The sequence below is a fragment of the Ascidia mentula genome, chromosome 9 (genome assembly GCF_947561715.1).
Source record: "Ascidia mentula chromosome 9, kaAscMent1.1, whole genome shotgun sequence".
NCBI classification, from domain to species: domain Eukaryota; kingdom Metazoa; phylum Chordata; class Ascidiacea; order Phlebobranchia; family Ascidiidae; genus Ascidia; species Ascidia mentula.
Genome location: NC_138574.1, coordinates 11708948 through 11726338, shown reverse-complemented (window position 1 = coordinate 11726338; position 17391 = coordinate 11708948). Strand labels below are relative to the sequence as shown.

General features: G+C 39.4%; 3 protein-coding genes across 4 annotated transcripts in view; all 3 read right to left on the bottom strand.

Moving 5' to 3' along the window:
* Positions 1-1614: 1614 nt before the first annotated feature.
* Positions 1615-5753, bottom strand: LOC145913752 (kynurenine/alpha-aminoadipate aminotransferase, mitochondrial-like). 2 transcript variants are annotated; one of them, XM_083001501.1, is made up of 11 exons: positions 5500-5753; positions 5344-5388; positions 4731-4904; positions 3940-4147; positions 3490-3699; positions 3139-3204; positions 2913-2981; positions 2523-2633; positions 2265-2391; positions 1996-2201; positions 1615-1828 (listed from the first exon to the last, which is right to left on the bottom strand). In XM_083001501.1, exons 1-11 carry the CDS (start codon positions 5511-5513, stop codon positions 1781-1783), a joined length of 1278 nt encoding a protein of 425 aa, XP_082857627.1. In that variant the 5' UTR covers positions 5514-5753; the 3' UTR covers positions 1615-1780. The 2 variants fall into 2 exon arrangements, with proteins under 2 accessions (XP_082857627.1, XP_082857626.1); XM_083001500.1 differs by having other exon boundaries at positions 5344-5753.
* A 472-nt stretch (positions 5754-6225) lies between these two features.
* Positions 6226-11157, bottom strand: LOC145913615 (kynurenine/alpha-aminoadipate aminotransferase, mitochondrial-like). The gene is made up of 11 exons (XM_083001336.1): positions 11045-11157; positions 10860-10904; positions 10197-10370; positions 9921-10128; positions 9447-9662; positions 9170-9235; positions 8934-9002; positions 8710-8820; positions 8117-8243; positions 7838-8043; positions 6226-7694 (listed from the first exon to the last, which is right to left on the bottom strand). The coding sequence occupies exons 1-11, from the start codon at positions 11056-11058 to the stop codon at positions 7647-7649; spliced, it is 1284 nt and encodes a 427-aa protein (XP_082857462.1). The 5' UTR covers positions 11059-11157; the 3' UTR covers positions 6226-7646.
* Positions 11158-12528: 1371 nt separating this feature from the next.
* LOC145913038 (voltage-dependent calcium channel type A subunit alpha-1-like) overlaps positions 12529-17391 on the bottom strand; it is a 36722-nt gene continuing 31859 nt past the window's right edge. Inside the window, exons 48-49 of the mRNA XM_083000551.1 lie at positions 17002-17134; positions 12529-14218 (exon numbers count right to left, since the gene is read on the bottom strand). Coding sequence (XP_082856677.1) covers positions 12927-14218; positions 17002-17134 — 1425 coding nt within the window. The 3' untranslated portion in view covers positions 12529-12926. The remainder of the gene's footprint in view (positions 14219-17001; positions 17135-17391) is intronic.

The following is a 17391-nucleotide window of genomic DNA, read 5'->3' as shown; positions in this document are numbered from 1 at the left end:
GACAGTACGTGCAAGCTTCAGTCGTTAAAACTGTAAAGAACTGACAGACCATAACGTGGTTGCATCGGGTCTCGATTTACATGGGCCTATACCATTCCTCGAACTTGTAATTCACGTGAGAACTTTGTTGAAATGTCTGACTGAGAATTTCTTGGTAACCGGATGACAACAGCCAAAACCCAATGTTTTTAATAGTCTGTATTTTCTACCCCTTTTCTGATTCTGGTGTCTTAGAAAAAGTTCACGCTGCTGTGTCAAGGCGATCAACATTTTGATACGTGTAACATGTACGAGTTTCGTTCGTCAAGAATAATGATGGAGAACCCTATGTAACGCGGTTGGCTGAATCTTAATTATTTTATAGGAGATACACCTAATATTGCAAAATTTTGCGTAAAAATTCTACTTGTTGTTTTGGCATTGCAACGTGTTTAAATCACACACTTGGTTTATAAGCACTGAGTGAAAACAATACGCTTGATTTCTATTTCTAACACGGCAGTGTGTGTTTTTGCGCGAAAATCTGCGCACAACACGTGTGTTCCTCGGAAACAACACGGCAGTTTTGGGAAAACGTGTTGCAAATTTTGATAACAACATATCAACGTGTTATGTGCACTACTGTTAGCTACGTGCTTTCCGTGTTGCTATATAAGGCATATATGTTTGCTTAGGATATTTACGGTAAAAATTCGAAGGCTGATGACAAGATAAATTACTAAATAAATGTTTAGTGCATATCAATGTTTCTAATGAAGTAAGTATTGACGATGGGAAATGCCCACCTTGTATTTCTCTGTCATAATGTATTTTAAGTTACGTCATAAGGCAAGCCATCAGTAATGCATCAACTTCGATTTTACTATTGAGCACAGATGCATTTGCAATTGTTAGTGCGTAATTAAGAGTGTTTTGAGCTAGATATTATATATTATAAAATTATACTCATATTTTGAATGACATCAGTGTGGAATAGCCAAAGGACTATTTTAAATGACATCAATGTGGAAGATCTAGAGGACTATTTTAAATAACATCCATGTGGTGGAGCCAGAGGAATCTTTTGAATAACAACCGCGAGATGGAACTAGAGGACTATTTTAAATAACAACCGCGTGGCATGGCTAGAGGACTGTATTACATCTATGCTGAAAGTGCATATGAGACAAGCAATCAATCAAAACATGCACCAAACAAACTTTACGGGCTGGGGACAAAGCTATCACCACGCTTACGTCAGTAATAACGCAGCATGACTTTCTCCTCTAAACTTTAAATGCAAGGGATATGCGTAATCACCAAGAGTCTTTGGTCAAAAAACGACGCAAATAAATCATTTCATAAAAGCGTGTTTAAACGATGAAATCCTTTTTTTTATCTTCATCTTAAAAAATCCCTGTTGGTTGTAGCAGCTCCCACTGGTGTAGCCACAGTACTGTTAAGTGCAATCGTATGAATGTTTACGTCACATTTCAGTTAGCACATTTACTGATACATTCTTGTTTCAAACAGCATCATCAAACCAGAACTCCATGTTCATTTGCATTTAATAGTTGATTACTCTCGATATTAACAATTGTATCTGAAGACAGTTTTAGAAGACACATAACCGCAACTAATCACAACACCAAAACATCTATTACATTATATATTATACCTTGCAGCTACACTGTAAGTTTTTATAGAAAGTATACAATTACAAACATGTTTAATTTTCTTAGGGAGAGCAGTTTTTACACATAAATGTTGTAGTTTTAGGTCGCACTTTTCTCACAGATAATCATCGTCCAATCCCCTCTCCCAGCAATGATTTCAAGCGCTTGATTGCCTGAAATAAACAACCACATTTAAACGGGAAAAAATACGCCACACAAATATAGGCTCTCTTATGTGAACCAATGATGGCTTTGCGCGACGTACGCTGAAATTTTAACCTTGCTTATCTACAACAAGGGCTGTAAAACAACCAATGTTAAAAAAATTGTTTTCTTTTACCTCTTCGTGTTTATCCGTTGCTGTGAAACAGATACGAAAATTTGAGTAGGTTTTTTTTCTGTCGCATGCGAAATCAATGCCAGGCACTGCGAAAATCCCGTGCTTCTCGCAAAACTCCATGTCGGATAAGAATATGGAGTTCTTGTCGCCTTTTAGCTTCAGCCAAATAAAAATTCCCCCCTTTGGCGAATTACACTCCACCAAGTCTGCAAACCAAACAAAAAATTCCATAGATTACGTATATTACAATGGCTAGGATGTTTTGTTACCGGATAGATATTTTTGTATTAGATCGATTGTCTTGTCTTTGCTGGCCTTGTAATGCTCTCGGAGATGAGTAATATGTTGGTGAAATCCTTCCATTCCCCAAAGGTTGAACAGCTTGATCATAAGCACCTAGAAAATTTATAAATATACGTACCATGATCACAGTCACTACGAGTTCATGTGAGTCAGAAACTCAAATGGGTTCTGCTCATTTAAAATATAGGTAATCATTATATGAATCCAAATTTTCGCAAACTTACTTCGGATAAGCTCGATATCGACATGCTGTTGGTTTGTTGAGCCTCCACTATTTCTCGTATGACAGCATCCGGTCCAGTCACCCACCCAAACCGATATCCGGGAGCAATAAGCTAAATTTATATACATGACCGTAACACCTAATTAAAGGCAGCGATCAGCGAAACTATTGCACCTAAATGAATTTTAAAACACTAACAACGGATTATTTTTGATTCTGAGGACCAAGATACTGGCCCATATTTTAGAAAACAGTAACACGTTTTATTTATTTCTGACGTGAATTTTGAGTAAATTATTTTTTTGTGTAAACGTAGCAAATCATAAATCTGGAAAGAGACACATTTTGAAAATGTTTTTGTATTCCCAGCTAGAGTATAGGCAAACTTTACCTTTGACGCGGAATCTAAACGGATCACTCTACCATCAGTATCAATGGACTGGTAGCTTCTCTCCAATTCCTAAAAAAAATGAATTTTTACAAAAAAATGGTTTCGGGGTCGTATTAAATGATTAACCGAAAACTCACGATATTTTGAGCAGGCAATTTATTTCAAATACTTTACAGCTTACATACACTTATACATGTAACTTATATGTGATAACGGAAATACCAACCTCGGTGTATTGCAGATAATAATATGGATCGTCTTCTATTATCAACAAATCGTGTTCTCGTGCGATCTAAACAAACTTTTTTTGAAACACATGACAATTGTATTCGAATCGTCTATGAAAGTGGTTCCCAGGTTCGTGAACCCCGAGGAATTTATGAAATATCCAGAACAGGTTTTGTTACAGGTAGTTTTAACATGGGGTCACACTGGATGATTTTAGAGTAAGGTTGGAAACCCCTGGTGAATGTCAAGAATGTACAATACATACAGTTTTGCCCCGACTTTATTTACAAAATATTAGTAAGCTACTTCAACAAAATGCAACCACTTGCACAACCGATGCAACACCGACCTTGTAAATCTCTCTTTTTCTTTCCAGTGTGCTTGTAACGCCAGTGGGGTTTTGACCTGTGGGAATTGTGCAAAGCAGGCGGGGTTTGCGGAGCATTCGAGTAACATTTGCTCTCTCCTGCCACCTAACGAGCGCATCTCTTAAGTCGTCAGGGATTATTCCATGCTCGTCCAACCGCACAGCGACGAGTGTTCCACCGCACGTCTTAATCTGATTATACACACATTGGCTAAAAAAATGTTGAATTTATTCAACTGCTGGAGAAATATCTGCTGCATAAACACGTCCAGCAAACTGATGTTTTGAATATTGTGTCAAGCAACACCCCAACTTCCAATAAAAGTGGCATTAATGTTGATTCAAAAGTTGATAATGTCCGTCGTACCTGCATTTCATCAATAACATAAAAAAAACAACGTGTTTATCTTTCACATTTTCACACGAACTTACATTTTTCTTGATTCCAGCAAAACTGAACTCCTCTATAAGAACCGCGTCCTCCTTTTCAACCATCATACGAAAGAGAATGTTCATTGCTCCCATGCATCCTGGAGTTAAGACGGCTGAGAAACGGACATCAGGGTTTGAGGCGTTCATCGTTGGTGGGTTGTGGTACTTGGCGTGAATTTTGTGAATCCAATCAAGCGTCACCTTGTTGCTTGCAAATCAATAAATAATAATTTAAGTTAAAGTCAAAAACTAATTGGTTTTGCATACACGCCACAAAAATAAACAGCAACGGTTAAACCGGTCCTCCTGCAAATTTTGCATCAGCTCTGTTTTCTTAAAGTACTATAATATCTAGTACACTTCTTATAACTGACTGATTTTTTGAAAACAATTTTGATATAACGAGCCATTTTGGCAGCTGAGTAAACGTATAGTCGAGAATGCTCGTGCTATTAAGTTGTGCTTGAAACTTATTCTAAAGAAGTGCACTAGAAACTATAGGTCTTACAAAGTTTAAACGAGCTAGGATTATTGCAAATAATGATTTTTGTTCCCCGCCCAGTTTAAATCCACAGTGGCTTCTAAGTTTCATCAAGCGGCGAGGCACACAAGCCTTAAACAACGCACACGGGGAATATTTACACTTTTAGGGAGAAAAACGACTTTGTGTGTTTCTCTCTGGCTCGGAATATGCTTAAAGACTACACAGGATACGCAAAGAAATTATTAAGCTTCTTTGGAGACAAAGGATTACTTTGGAATCTACAGATAACATTGTAAGTTCTATTTACCCCCTTGCGCTTTGATATCGCGCAAAGTCTCTCATCTCCTTTTCATCAACAGTGAGCGTTCCACCATCCCGACAAGTAAAAACAGTTTTAACAACTGGATTCTCTGATAAATCTGGTAAACCACCAGCAAGGCTGATTATCTCCGGATGATCAAGCGCTCGGATCGCAAGTTTTCTATAAAAGCAATATTACTTTCACATGACAATACGTTCCACAAAATCGACTGGGCTTTTTCCTAAATATTCTTAAATCGGTCAAACTTCCACGGTAAAACCTCAGATCGCTTCATTGCACACCGGTTTGACGACGAACAAATTTTGAAAAACCCTGAAATATGTCTTGTTTTTGGTCTAACATGATTACACGAACTAATTGTGGTCCAATGGCGGGGGCATATTGCACCAGGGGAACTTTAAAACCTTGTGTTTAAATGACTGGTTAAACGTTTTCACTTTGGCAAGAAGTATTACAAAACATCACACTTTAACCATGTTGGAAATGTTCTGTACAAGTAAACCGACTTTCTGCGCTATTACTTGTCAATTTCCCCGATTATTTTCAAGAAAATAGTTTGAATGTGTAATGGATATGAAAGCATCAAGGTTGAACCTACCTCGTTATGTAGGGTTCGTCGACCACTCTACTTGGCAAAAAAAACCTGTGCATAAGATAAGGTATATTTAAATTATTAAGTCTACAGCACATATGTACCAAAGGTATGTATTTTGTTTTGAAATCACGAAGTGTCAACATAAGTCGGTTAACCAACCTTTCATAATCCATGACTTTTGTTTACCAACTGCAACACAAAGCAAAATAACATACAAATCTTCAATTACGTGTGCTACAGTTTTGGTTCTTAGTAAACTCGATACACTCAAATGTGATAATATATGTCACTCTGAAACTGTACCTCTGACAGGCAAAAGGGTGTGTCCTGCTTTATGTTAAAGCTAAGATACAAAACGTAAGGTTGTGAAAAGTACAGCTTTGTTTCAATAGAAAACACATACGAAAAATAGATTAATCTCCGTACCAACTTCATTAACAGAGTTAGAGTAATCACAGCAAAACGACAAGCCTATTTTTCAAATGCCTTCAAGAAATCCTAGATTTTAACGACGCTTCGTTTGCTGTCTGTCGTGCACAAGCAAAACTTCGCAGAGCTACGCGTGATTGCATTCTGCATTGGTTCATTTCCTCTGCACCGATGAAATGCCGCAGAGAAAAAAACGCCCCAACAGCTTCTCAAGTACTTACGTAAAGGCTCAAAATATTAATCGTTTGTTGCAAGTAACAATCGTACACTTGGACTTCAGTGTGCAAATACCTAATTAGATGGAGTATTTTAATTCAAATATGGACAACAAGTTGTGTTGCGTTTTCGAGTGTATCTGGATACATCAACAACCACACTGACATCAGGCTGCCGTTGAGCTTTACCAACCCATGCAACTTGCCACCATACGCCGTTTGTTTCTTTACGTGCCACCTTCTTCATTTGTTTGAAAATCAATTCGGTATGTTTGGGCGAAGCATTTGGTATAGAATAGAAACGAAAAGAATGTGAGACACAACCTTCGAAGCGAACGATGGAAAGAAAGTCAACGGAGCGTGTGAACGGAACTTCTCAGAAGGAACAGAAAGAAAAAAAGAAAACAGTACACTGCGGAATCCTTGTAACACCATAAAATAAGACAACGGCATTAAACGTGAACGTTAAAATGAAGAAATATATTTGTACGTACATTTATTCATAGCGCTGTTTATCATTTGTGGCAGGCAACCTTCCGGTGGTGTTGGGATTTTGTCGCAATGCGTCGTGAGTCAAAACATTACCAGTGCAAATTATTCATTTTGATTAATGATTCATGCGGCTGTTGCGTGGTGGTAATTGCCACGTATACACGACCTATAACTTTGAGATGCATGGTTTATTTATCCTTTTTAGGCAAAAGAGTTTTACTGTCTGATCGAACTCAGACGTTGACATTTGTTTGGCAAAACAAGCAGATACGGTTGATTTACTCATAACAACGATTAACATAGAAAATCTTTAAACTTTAGACTACAGGCGGGCAGGGCGTGTTGGAAAGAATCGACAATCGGACGTTTAAAAAGCATTAGAAGTTACCATGTAGGCTGCGAACCATAACTAGAAGTATCAAATATAGTTGATTTTTTTTTGGATATAATTATTAAAAATTGCGAGAAAAGTTCCTAATCTCGTTTTCACTTTGTAAAAAGCTTGGGAAATAACCGAGTTTGGTTGCGATGCTACTGTAAATTATGATTGATGTTATAGCGAAGGTCGCCTGAAAAAGACCCCATTAGAGCGACCCACTCTTCGCCATTTTTCTTAGTTTCACAAAAAAATGAGCATATGCTTGTGCAGTGTTTTTCAATAAATTAAAGGTTCACACATTTAAAAAAAAAGAAATGGTTCAAAAATTAAATAGCCGCGGATACATTCCTGCACAAATAAAAGCGTAGTGTTACTATGTCAAATGATTTGCCTAATATACGTTTATATACTGTAAAGCGCAAATGCTGTGAGACATCACAGACAAAACGCAACTTTTTCGGCTTCAGGTAAAGCGTTTCTTTAACAATTTACCACAGCTTTTGTAGAAGTGTATTTTATATATTTGGAATATAATGGATACTTCAAATAAAACAGATTACGACCAAAATCTCCATATATTATTTCGTAGCTCTAGTGAGTGCCTTTCTTTAATCAATATATTGCAACATTTTGATTATGTGTTTAGAATGTAGAGCCAAATCAAACGAAGAGGCATATTAGACCATTAGCGTTCTTGATAATCAGTTAAATTGCGGGGATTGTTACTTTAATCAAAGAAATATTAGTTTCAATCAAAAATTTAACTGTAAATTTTCGTTTCTTCCTGGTCCTCATTTTCCCATTGCTTCTTCTAGCAATGACTTCAAACGCTTGATGGCCTGGGAAACAAACAATGTGACACAATTCGGTTACCTTGCCTTATTCATTTCGCGAAGTACGCTGGAAACTTTAACCTTACTTGTCAACAACATGAGCCGTGAAAACAACCATTGCAAAACAGTGGTCTTGGTTTTTATTTTACCTCTTCGTGATTTTCCGTTGCCGTGAAACAGATACGAAAATTTGAGTAGGTTTTTTTTCTGTCGCATGCGAAATCAATGCCAGGCACTGCGAAAATCCCGTGCTTCTCGCAAAACTCCATGTCGGCTAAGAATATGGAGTTCTTGTCGCCTTTTAGCTTCAGCCAAATGTACATTCCCGCATTTGGCGAATTCCATTCCACCAGGTCTGCAAACCAAGCAGAAAAATGCAAAGATCACCCATTTAAAAATATCTAAAAATGGCTAGGATGTTTTGCTACCGGCTAGATTTTTTTGGATAAGATCGACTGTCTTGTCTTTGCTGGCCTTGTAATGCTCTCGGAGATGAGTAATATGTTGGTGAAATCCTTCCATTCCCCAAAGGTTGAACAGCTTGATACAAAGCACCTAGAAAATTTCACATTGGGGTTATGTGCGGTTGCCACCATAGCACTGTGGTAACAGTCGCCACGAAAAGATAAGTCTCCAGATAACACTAAGTTTGTACAAGATAAGGGTTGCCATGCATGAGGATTTTTGCCTGTCCACTATTTTATTATTCTTATTGCGTTTGGGATGAAGGTTTAAAAATAGTTAAATACCAAGAAAGCATAATTTTTTACCATTGTTGCATCATTTGCACATTGTAACAATATTTTGATCACTATTTTATGTAATTAATTTATTGTCGTGGTTGTTAAATAGGGTTTCGCGAAGCACTGGTCATCAGAATTAGTCCATTTTTTTACGTGCGCAAATGCCTCATTTTGTATAAAGTATATGTGTATGAAATGTAAAGGTGTTTTGCGTCTCAAAAATTTATCGTGGCGACTGCCATCGTTCAAGGATTGTGGTCTATGGCATTTTGACTCACTTCGGACAAACTAGATATCGACATGCCATTGGTCTTTTGTGCCTCCACGATATCTCGTATGACAGCATCCGGTCCAGTCACCCACCCAACTCGATATCCGGGAGCAATAAGCTAAATATAAACACGTGTTGTTTCAAAAACATTCAAAAAAATAACGTCATCAGCAAGCTTTACATGTTTTTCGTGTATACATTCTTTAATTAAAATGTCAAGATTAACTTTACCTTTGATGCAGAATCTAAACGGATCACTCTACCATCAGTATCAATAGACTGATAGCTTCTCTCCAATTCCTTGAAAAAATTGAAAAGTAAAACACCTCCAACAATATTTTCAAGTCATCAAATCTGGTCCTGAAGTTTGTTTTTATTTTAGCTTTTCCAAAATTTATTTAAAAATATGTGAAAACCGTCACTTGCCATAATTAACTGCAAGTGCAGTGGTACACGTTGACTGTTACCTCAGTGTATTGTAGATAGTAGTACGGATCGTCTTCTATTATTAACAAGTCGTGTTCTCGCGCGATCTAAATAAATTGTCCGTCTAAAAAACGATGTCTGCATAATACAAAAAAAATTTATAGTGTTCACAATAGTTATGTCATGCTTCGTTAGTTCATCGGCCAATGACAAGCGTCGTTGTTACTGGTATGTTCGTGTCTTGTTTGAAAGTGTCAAGGGCGTGTAATTTTGCGCTGTTGAGTGCATTCACAAAATATTTCACTTGACACACCCGACCTCGTAAATCTCTCTTTTTCTTTGCAGTGTGCTTGTAACGCCAGTGGGGTTTTGACCTGTGGGAACCGTGCAAAGTAGGCGGGGTTTGCGGAGCTTTCGTCCAGGAGCAACATCAGTTCTCTTCTGCCACCTAACGAGCGCATCTCTTAAGTCGTCGGGGATTATTCCATGCTCGTCCAATCGCACAGCGACGAGTGTTCCACCGCATAACCGAATCTACATACAATTTTTTTTTAGAACGATTGATATGAAATATCTTCAATAGGTGGAAAAAAATATATATGTGTCTGACATGCTGTTTTAATTGTACCAAGCAACAGACCAACTTAATGTGAAAGAGGCATCGTTTTCGTAAAACTTTTTAGCCACATTCCCCTAAAGCAGTTGCCCCAGCATGGGTTCGAGGCCCTCAAGGGGTCAGTGGCAATATGTAGATTGGTAACCACTGATCGAATTACCCAATGTTTGCCTCACATTTTTCTTGGTTCCAGCAAAACTGAATTCCTCTATAAGAACCGCGTCGTCGTTTTCAACCATCATTCGGAATAGAATGTTCATTGCTCCCATGCATCCTGGAGTTAAAACGGCTGAGAAACGGACATCAGGGTTTGAGGCGTTCATCGTTGGTGGGTTGTGGTACTTGGCGTGAATTTTGTGAATCCAATCAAGCGTTACCTTGTTGCTTGCAAATAAATAAATAATATACTTTATGTTCAATTAAAATACTTGTGTGTGCATGCGTCTATTTACCCCCTGGGGTTTTGATATCCTGCAAAGTCTCTCATTTCCTTTTCATCAACAGTGAGCGTTGCACCATCCCGACAAGTGAAAACGGTTTCAGCAACTGGAATTTGTGATAAATCTGGAAAACCGCTAGCAACACTGATTAGCTCAGGAAGGTCTTTCGCTCGAGTCGTAAGACGTCTACAAAACAATACTCTTCGTGACTTGACAATATTTTGACAAAATCTAGGCCTCGTATGATTACAAAAGTGTTGACATTATTAATTCACATAGACCTACGATTCTAAAATTTCTCGCATTTAATACGATGTGGGTGGTTTGTAGGTGAACAAATTATTTTAATTGAAACTATCCAATAAACATCACATCCACAGCTTTCAGTTCTGAACGTTGTTTGTTCTTTAAAACTTGTCATGAAGCAAATGTCCATTACAGTGATTTCATTCAGGCACTTGTGAATTATGTTTTCATCACAACACAACACATGTCAAAACTTTTTTATAAATGCCCCCCAAGAGAACGCCCTGTGGCTCCCCAGGGTGCGCACTACCTTTAAGAAAAACTGGCCTAAATTATCATGTCAGGCTATCACACCAAAACGCCAGTAGTTTTACGAAAATACGTAGTTTGAATGTGTAATGGACATGAAAGCATCAAGGTTGAATCTACCTTGTTATGTAGGGTTCGTCGACCACTCTGCTTGGCAAAAGAAATCTGTGCATAACGTAAGGTATGATTAAATTATTGCGATTGCGTCAGCACGTATGTACTACTGTATATCCTGCAATTGCGAACGATCATAAATGTGTTTTAGTTTTGGAAACACAAGTGTTAACATAAGGCGTTAAACAAACCTTTCATAATCCATGATTTCAGAATTACTCAGCGAATTTCATACCAGCTGCAACAAAATCACAATATTATACCAACCTTACATTACAAGCGCCATATTCTTGTTTCTTAGTATAGGCTACTCGATGCATTCAAATTTAATACCATTTACATCTCTGCAATTGTCTTTCTGACAAGCAATAAGGCCTGTTCTGCTTTATGTTAAGCTAAGATAAAAAAACGTAAGCCTGTGGACAGTACAGCTCTCGTTTAATAGAGAACACATACAAATATACACAGAATTCAGACACCGACTTCCTAAACCAACCATATAGTTTTCATAGCAAAACGATAATCCTATTGTCCAACCGCATGATAGGTCTAAAAGCTCGCCCAAGCGATTTTAACGAAGTTATGTTTGCTGTCTGTGGTGCGTCAGCAAACTTCGAAAAGCAACGCATGACTGCATTCTGTGTTGATGTGTTGGCTCTGTGGCGCAGAAATGCCACATTGACGAAATTGATTAATATTGAATATTAAACGTAAGTTGCAAGTTACAAACGACAAAGCATTCTAGACCAAATGTGGACAAGGATGTTGCTTTTTAAGTGTATCTGGATAAATCAATAACCAAACTATGAACAGACAGAAGGCTGTTGGTTGGCGTAACCAGTCCATTCAACTTTCCACCAAACGCCCTTTTTTTCTTCGCGCGTCGCCTCATTTATTTGTTTCGGTTCATTGGACTCGATTATGGTGTGTATTGTTTCGTTGTAAGATACTTTGTGTGTATAGTTACGAGAAACTTAAATTTGATTAAGTTTTGTGTTGTTCACAATAGTTGTGTCATATTTAGTAGTATCGACCAATGCTCATCTTCTCTGCAGTCAAATTACAAGGCGTGTAGCTTCCCGCCGTAGAATATACATTGACAAAATATTTCACTTGACACAACCGACCTTGTAAATCTCTCTTTTTTTCTTTACAGTGTACTTGTTGCCAGTGAGATTATAACCTGTGAGAACCGTACGATTGACCGTTGCTGAGCTTTCGTTTGGTAGCAACATACGCTATCTCCTGCTACCTGACGAGTGTTACCAGGGATTGTTACATGCTCGTCCAATCGTGCAGGTAGCAAAGGTAAAATGTATTATCATGATGTTAATACATTTGTGTAAGGTTGCTGCAGGGATTTAGACCAATTACCACGAACTACAAACGGCCTAAGTAGTTTTCTTTACATAGAAATAAATATTTCACAAACGCAAGTCGATCTAAGTTTGGCAAAGTGTTATAAAAGCAGTCAACCAACCTTTCGTAATCAAATAAGTATGGGCTATGCTGCGGTTCTTGACTCTATCTGGACAAATTAAAAAGAAACTGTGAACTGGGCTCCTGTCCTTTTTCCGATAAGTGAACTGGCGCATTCACAGGGGGATGCAACTTACGAAAAAAAATTTCTGGTAGTACTTTTGAGAAAGCACATGTAGAATTAGGCAAGCACTTTATTTTATTGAAGCATTTAAATGCACAGCGATACAAAACATGACTTAGCACCTGTCACACAAGCGGCTATCTGTGACAGCTTTTACGAAGCTAAGGTTGAAACAATCGCAATGGCAGCAAATTTTACAACAAACGCTTGTGGCAGTTCATAATCCAAAGTCGTCATCTAATGCAAGCACCACAATCCAGCTCCTCAAAGGAAATCTCGCCCCGTGATATGGTGCAAAATATCCTTTAACAGCCACTCAGTGACGCAAGCAAAACTTCTTCTCAAAAAAATACAACAATGTGATGAAAATGCTCGACCAGCGGGATGTGTTCCATTTTAAACGATCTTTTGGACGTGATAAAATTTCTGCCAAACCCGATATAAAAGCTTTTTAAGCTTGATTATTTATATTACACTATTTGAATGCTTTTTGCTTTTGGATCCCCTGCTTTATTACAGTCGTGCCTTGGAGAGTTCCTAGGATTTCTGTGATGGAGCTGCGGCGTCGTGATCCTTTCCGGTGATGAGGAAACGTTGCTCCTTTGTCTCCCCGTTTCCACGGCAGCGCGTAGCTCCTCTTCAAGCTCCTCGGCTGATCTGTGTTCACTCAAAAGAAGTTGCTCCTCGTAATCTTGCGAAATTCCGTCGTCCCCAAACTCTTCATCCTCCTCCTCGTCCATGTTTCTTCTGAAACAGAGTCGCGAGTTTTTTGATGATAATCCTCTTTCCTCAACTCCGATATCACTTCTAGATTCAAAGTATCCCGACTTCTGTCTTGCGTCGGTGTAGGGCTCATCGTCATTCGACTCCTCATCAGTGAAGATAGTAGGCTCGTTAGTGTCCCTCCTCCATCCAAGTTCACAGGGAAGCTCAGATCGCTCGAAGTCCTCGCCTCCCTGGTGGGTGGAGTTGCTTCTTCCGCGGAGTGGATGCAATCGAGGAAGAGTTCTTCTTCCTGTGCGCGAAATTGGCGATGAGCATCTTCTAGTTGGGGGAGAAATTTTGGGAGAAAACTCTTGCCATTGGATTTGCTCAGACCTGGAACGTTGTCGCCGGACTGGATGGTTGCTGTGAGAAACAACCGGAAGTCTTCTTTGTCCTCCGTTGCTTACAATGACGTCATCTTGTCCTCTATAGTAGGGATCACACTCCTGGAGAATGGAACTGTCTGCAGGTAGAGTCTGATAGCGAGACTGAGGTCGCTGAACAGCGGCGTTCTGTAGATGGGAATAGGAGGAGTAGTGACGCTGATCCTGATTCCTAAAACTGGAGTATTCGGACGTGGAGGACGGCATCCCTCTTTCCGCATCACTGGTCATTCTTTGCATCACGTACGATGGGCGATTCGGGGTTTGCGGCAGAAAGCGACGCCTTGGCGGGAAGCGCATCGATGTTGAAGTCGGTGGGTAAATATGAGGCTGATCGTCACGGATCACTTCCTCCCGTCTTCGGTCACGTGCTACCAGCGCGCTCGTGGACGCCGAACGCGTAGCGTAATCCGCAAAGGCGTCTTGGCGTAACCGTGGGTCGTAGGCGCTGGTTTGTGCGGCACGTTCGCCATAGCGCCTTCCAGTGGTGGAGTGGTGGCGTGGCGGTTGGTGAGTGCCGTAATGGTACGGGGCTTCCCCTAACGATTCGGGATCGTAGAATCGGCAGCTCTGGGTGTGACGCAGGTCGTAGAAAGCGTCGTCGCAGCAAGATTCTGTGCATCAAATGTGATTTGGTGATATTGCTCGTACCATACAAACATATGACGTATTTTTTAATTTTACTAAATTTTTTCAGTTTTTATAAGATTTAGGAAATTTGTAAGATATAATCGGGAGACATGAATTTAACCAACTTGTAACGACACAAATTCCAGAATTATTGTTGCGGTTGTGTTTGCTAGTAACAAATAATTAATAAACGGCCTTGGCACATCCTAAATACTACTGTTCTGTACAGTAAATACAAGCAATGACAGTAAATAAAGTAATGACATTTAACAACACAAATCAAAACAGTCATGAAAAGTAGGAAGCATGCAGTGACTTACCATGGCAACCGACACGCACGAGTGACAACTAAACACTGGACCACATATCACATGCAACTGACGAAATTCAAAACCTCATCCGGGTTTATTGAGATAAGGAAACATACAGTAACCACACACATACAAGTTAAGGCACGTGGCAAGAATCAAGGGTTTGTTCCTTCAACTAAAATGTACTGAGCATTGTTCGTACAGCATGTTCTTTAATAAATGTGTTGCATGCAGACGTTTGGAATGTAAAGACTCTTAGTTGGCACAAATACCCGTTTTGATCGCCTTGTGGTCAGGACAAACAAAACAGAACATTTAAAAAAGCATGTCGAATAATCTATAGCTAACGACTGAAAGACAAGTGCGAAGCGAAGCATTCGGAAGACTTAGTGTTGCATATAATGTAGAATATTCGGATTTCTGCGTTCGTAAATAAGGAAAACTTGCGATTGCACCTTTGGGTGACATTATTATTCGGACGATTTTACGCACAATACACAGTGATACAATGATTTGTTTGGCAAAACGACGCCAATGATTTGGCAAAGCGTGAGGCACAAATGAAAAGGTAAAACCACGTACAAACGTTGCTAAGTGCACCAAGGGGGAAATCTTTCAGCAGAAAATTCGGCGCTGCTGCAAGGATATGGACACATTTCGGCGCTTTAAATGTGGAGAGCAACACTAACTATTGCATGATAACGTCAACCAGAAACTGCAACTGTATAAACGCATACGCGTGCTACATTGTCTTGCATCTATTTTTCGCTTCATTACCGTCATCGCTATTGATATCGGAGAGTTTGGCTTTATTAAAACTAGACATTTCCACACCATTCGATGTAAGCTCTTCACTTTCAGGCTCGTTGCGTTTAAATACAGTGGAAATGAACGTTTTTATCGACTCGGTTGCACTCTGCAGTCCTCCACTCTTATCCGAGTCATAAGTCAGTGTGACTTGCATCGGCGAGGGAGGCCTGAGGGGCAGCGGGCGCTTGTTGTGGTTGAACACATCAAGCCCTGTACCGACTTGTCTCGAATAACAGCGTTTCTCCGAGGTGGAAATGTTATTACCGCCTGGTGGCAGTGTTGAGTTGCCACTGTCTCGACAGTCGGGTGAAACGCTCGACAAGATCGAAGGGGAGAACCGCTCAGAGTGGCTTTTAGAAGAATACGGCTCAGAGTTGCTTAATTGTGACTCGTTTTCCTCCGTCACTGGAGGCAGCATATCGGTCCAACGGTTGTCCGACGGCTCGCTGACGTAACCAACGTTGTCGTTGTACAAACGTATGCCGTTAAGCTGTAACTGGGGTGCAGGATGCCTGCCTATATCGTGTATAAGGGCGCTTGTCTTGTATTGGTTGGTTGGGCGAACTACTACGTCCCATTCTTCCTCGCTGTCGTCGCTTATGTCACTGCTAAAGAGCGGTGAAGGGCCGTAAACGGTGATTGGTCGGCTGAAGGGGGGCGTGGCTAGAAAAGAAAGTCACGTGACAACATGCAGACGCAACAACATCCAATGTGGACGGAGGTTTGGTACATTAAGCATGCAAAATAACCAGAAAATACAAAGCTCTAACTTTGCTCTATCCAAATAAAACAAAAAAACATTTGAAGTAATAGTCTCCAAAACCTGCCGGGTATATTTTACAATGCCTTTAAGCAACAAAATGATCAAGGGAGTGAAAAGTCCGAAAGGCATTCTTGTAGTTTTTCAACAGAAGAAGTGCATTCTATTGTGTTTTAACTAAAAAAAAAAATCTGTCTACAAACTACTCCATATACACTTTATGCAGCTACCTTCACATTCGGGCCTATACGGGGAAATGTTGTGGACAACTTAAAAAGAAAAAAAATCCATTAAAGCACATAAAAAAACAGTTACTATAGCTGTTAAGGAGGAAAACTAAAGTACCGCTAGCTAACCCTATGTTTTCTACATGGGAAAATTTACCACGCGATCCTAACAAGTTATTTCTCTGTCTAAGTGGTTAACTGATAAGTGTTTCCAATTTTCACCATCTTCGTCATCACTGGTTGTCATGTCTGTGAATCAGTTTGTTGGGGAAAATCAATTGAGAGTTTACTAGTTTATGCTGCAAGGTATTATTGTTTTGCTCATATTGCATAGCACATTATTATTCAAATAGCTTCAATCATGTTAAAGCAGCACCAATGTGAGTAAAGTACGCTTTACTTTTAAAGCAATCCCAGGAAATTGTGGGTGAAATACGTAATGCAGTTAATAGCTTTTGCTAAAAACCTGTCAAATCTTCAAATTAGCAACGCAAACAGAAAATTCGTTTTCCAACCAGAAATATTAAAATTAACTGTCAAGGTATTAAATCATAAACACAGGAATTACAAAATACACGATTTACAACAAAAATTAAACAACAACATCCACACACACGTAAACGGGATCCCAAAAAGAATAAATCGAAGCAAAAACTTACCATCGTCTGACATTACGTCACGTCGTATTTCAGGGCTTCTTGGGCTGGTAGGGCGGGGACCCGGGTCCATTGGCAGGGTGGAAAAGGAGCGTTTTAATCCACTGTTTTCAAGTCGCTCCAGATCGTAGCTCTCCTGCGATTAACAAACAGCGTCTCTTAGTGGATAATGTTAGCCCAGGAGACGAGATTTTGTGCTTTTCATTTTCCAGCAAACACAAACAAACAAATGATTGGCTTTTGAAGTGCTTAAGTTTTAAGCAGACTGACAAAATGAAATTTATTTGAAAGTCTGCTTGGAACTTGTGCACAGGGTAACATACATCCCATACAAGCATGGTGTGGTAACAGAAAAAAATGTGGACGCAAATTAGTGACGTCTCCCCATACTGA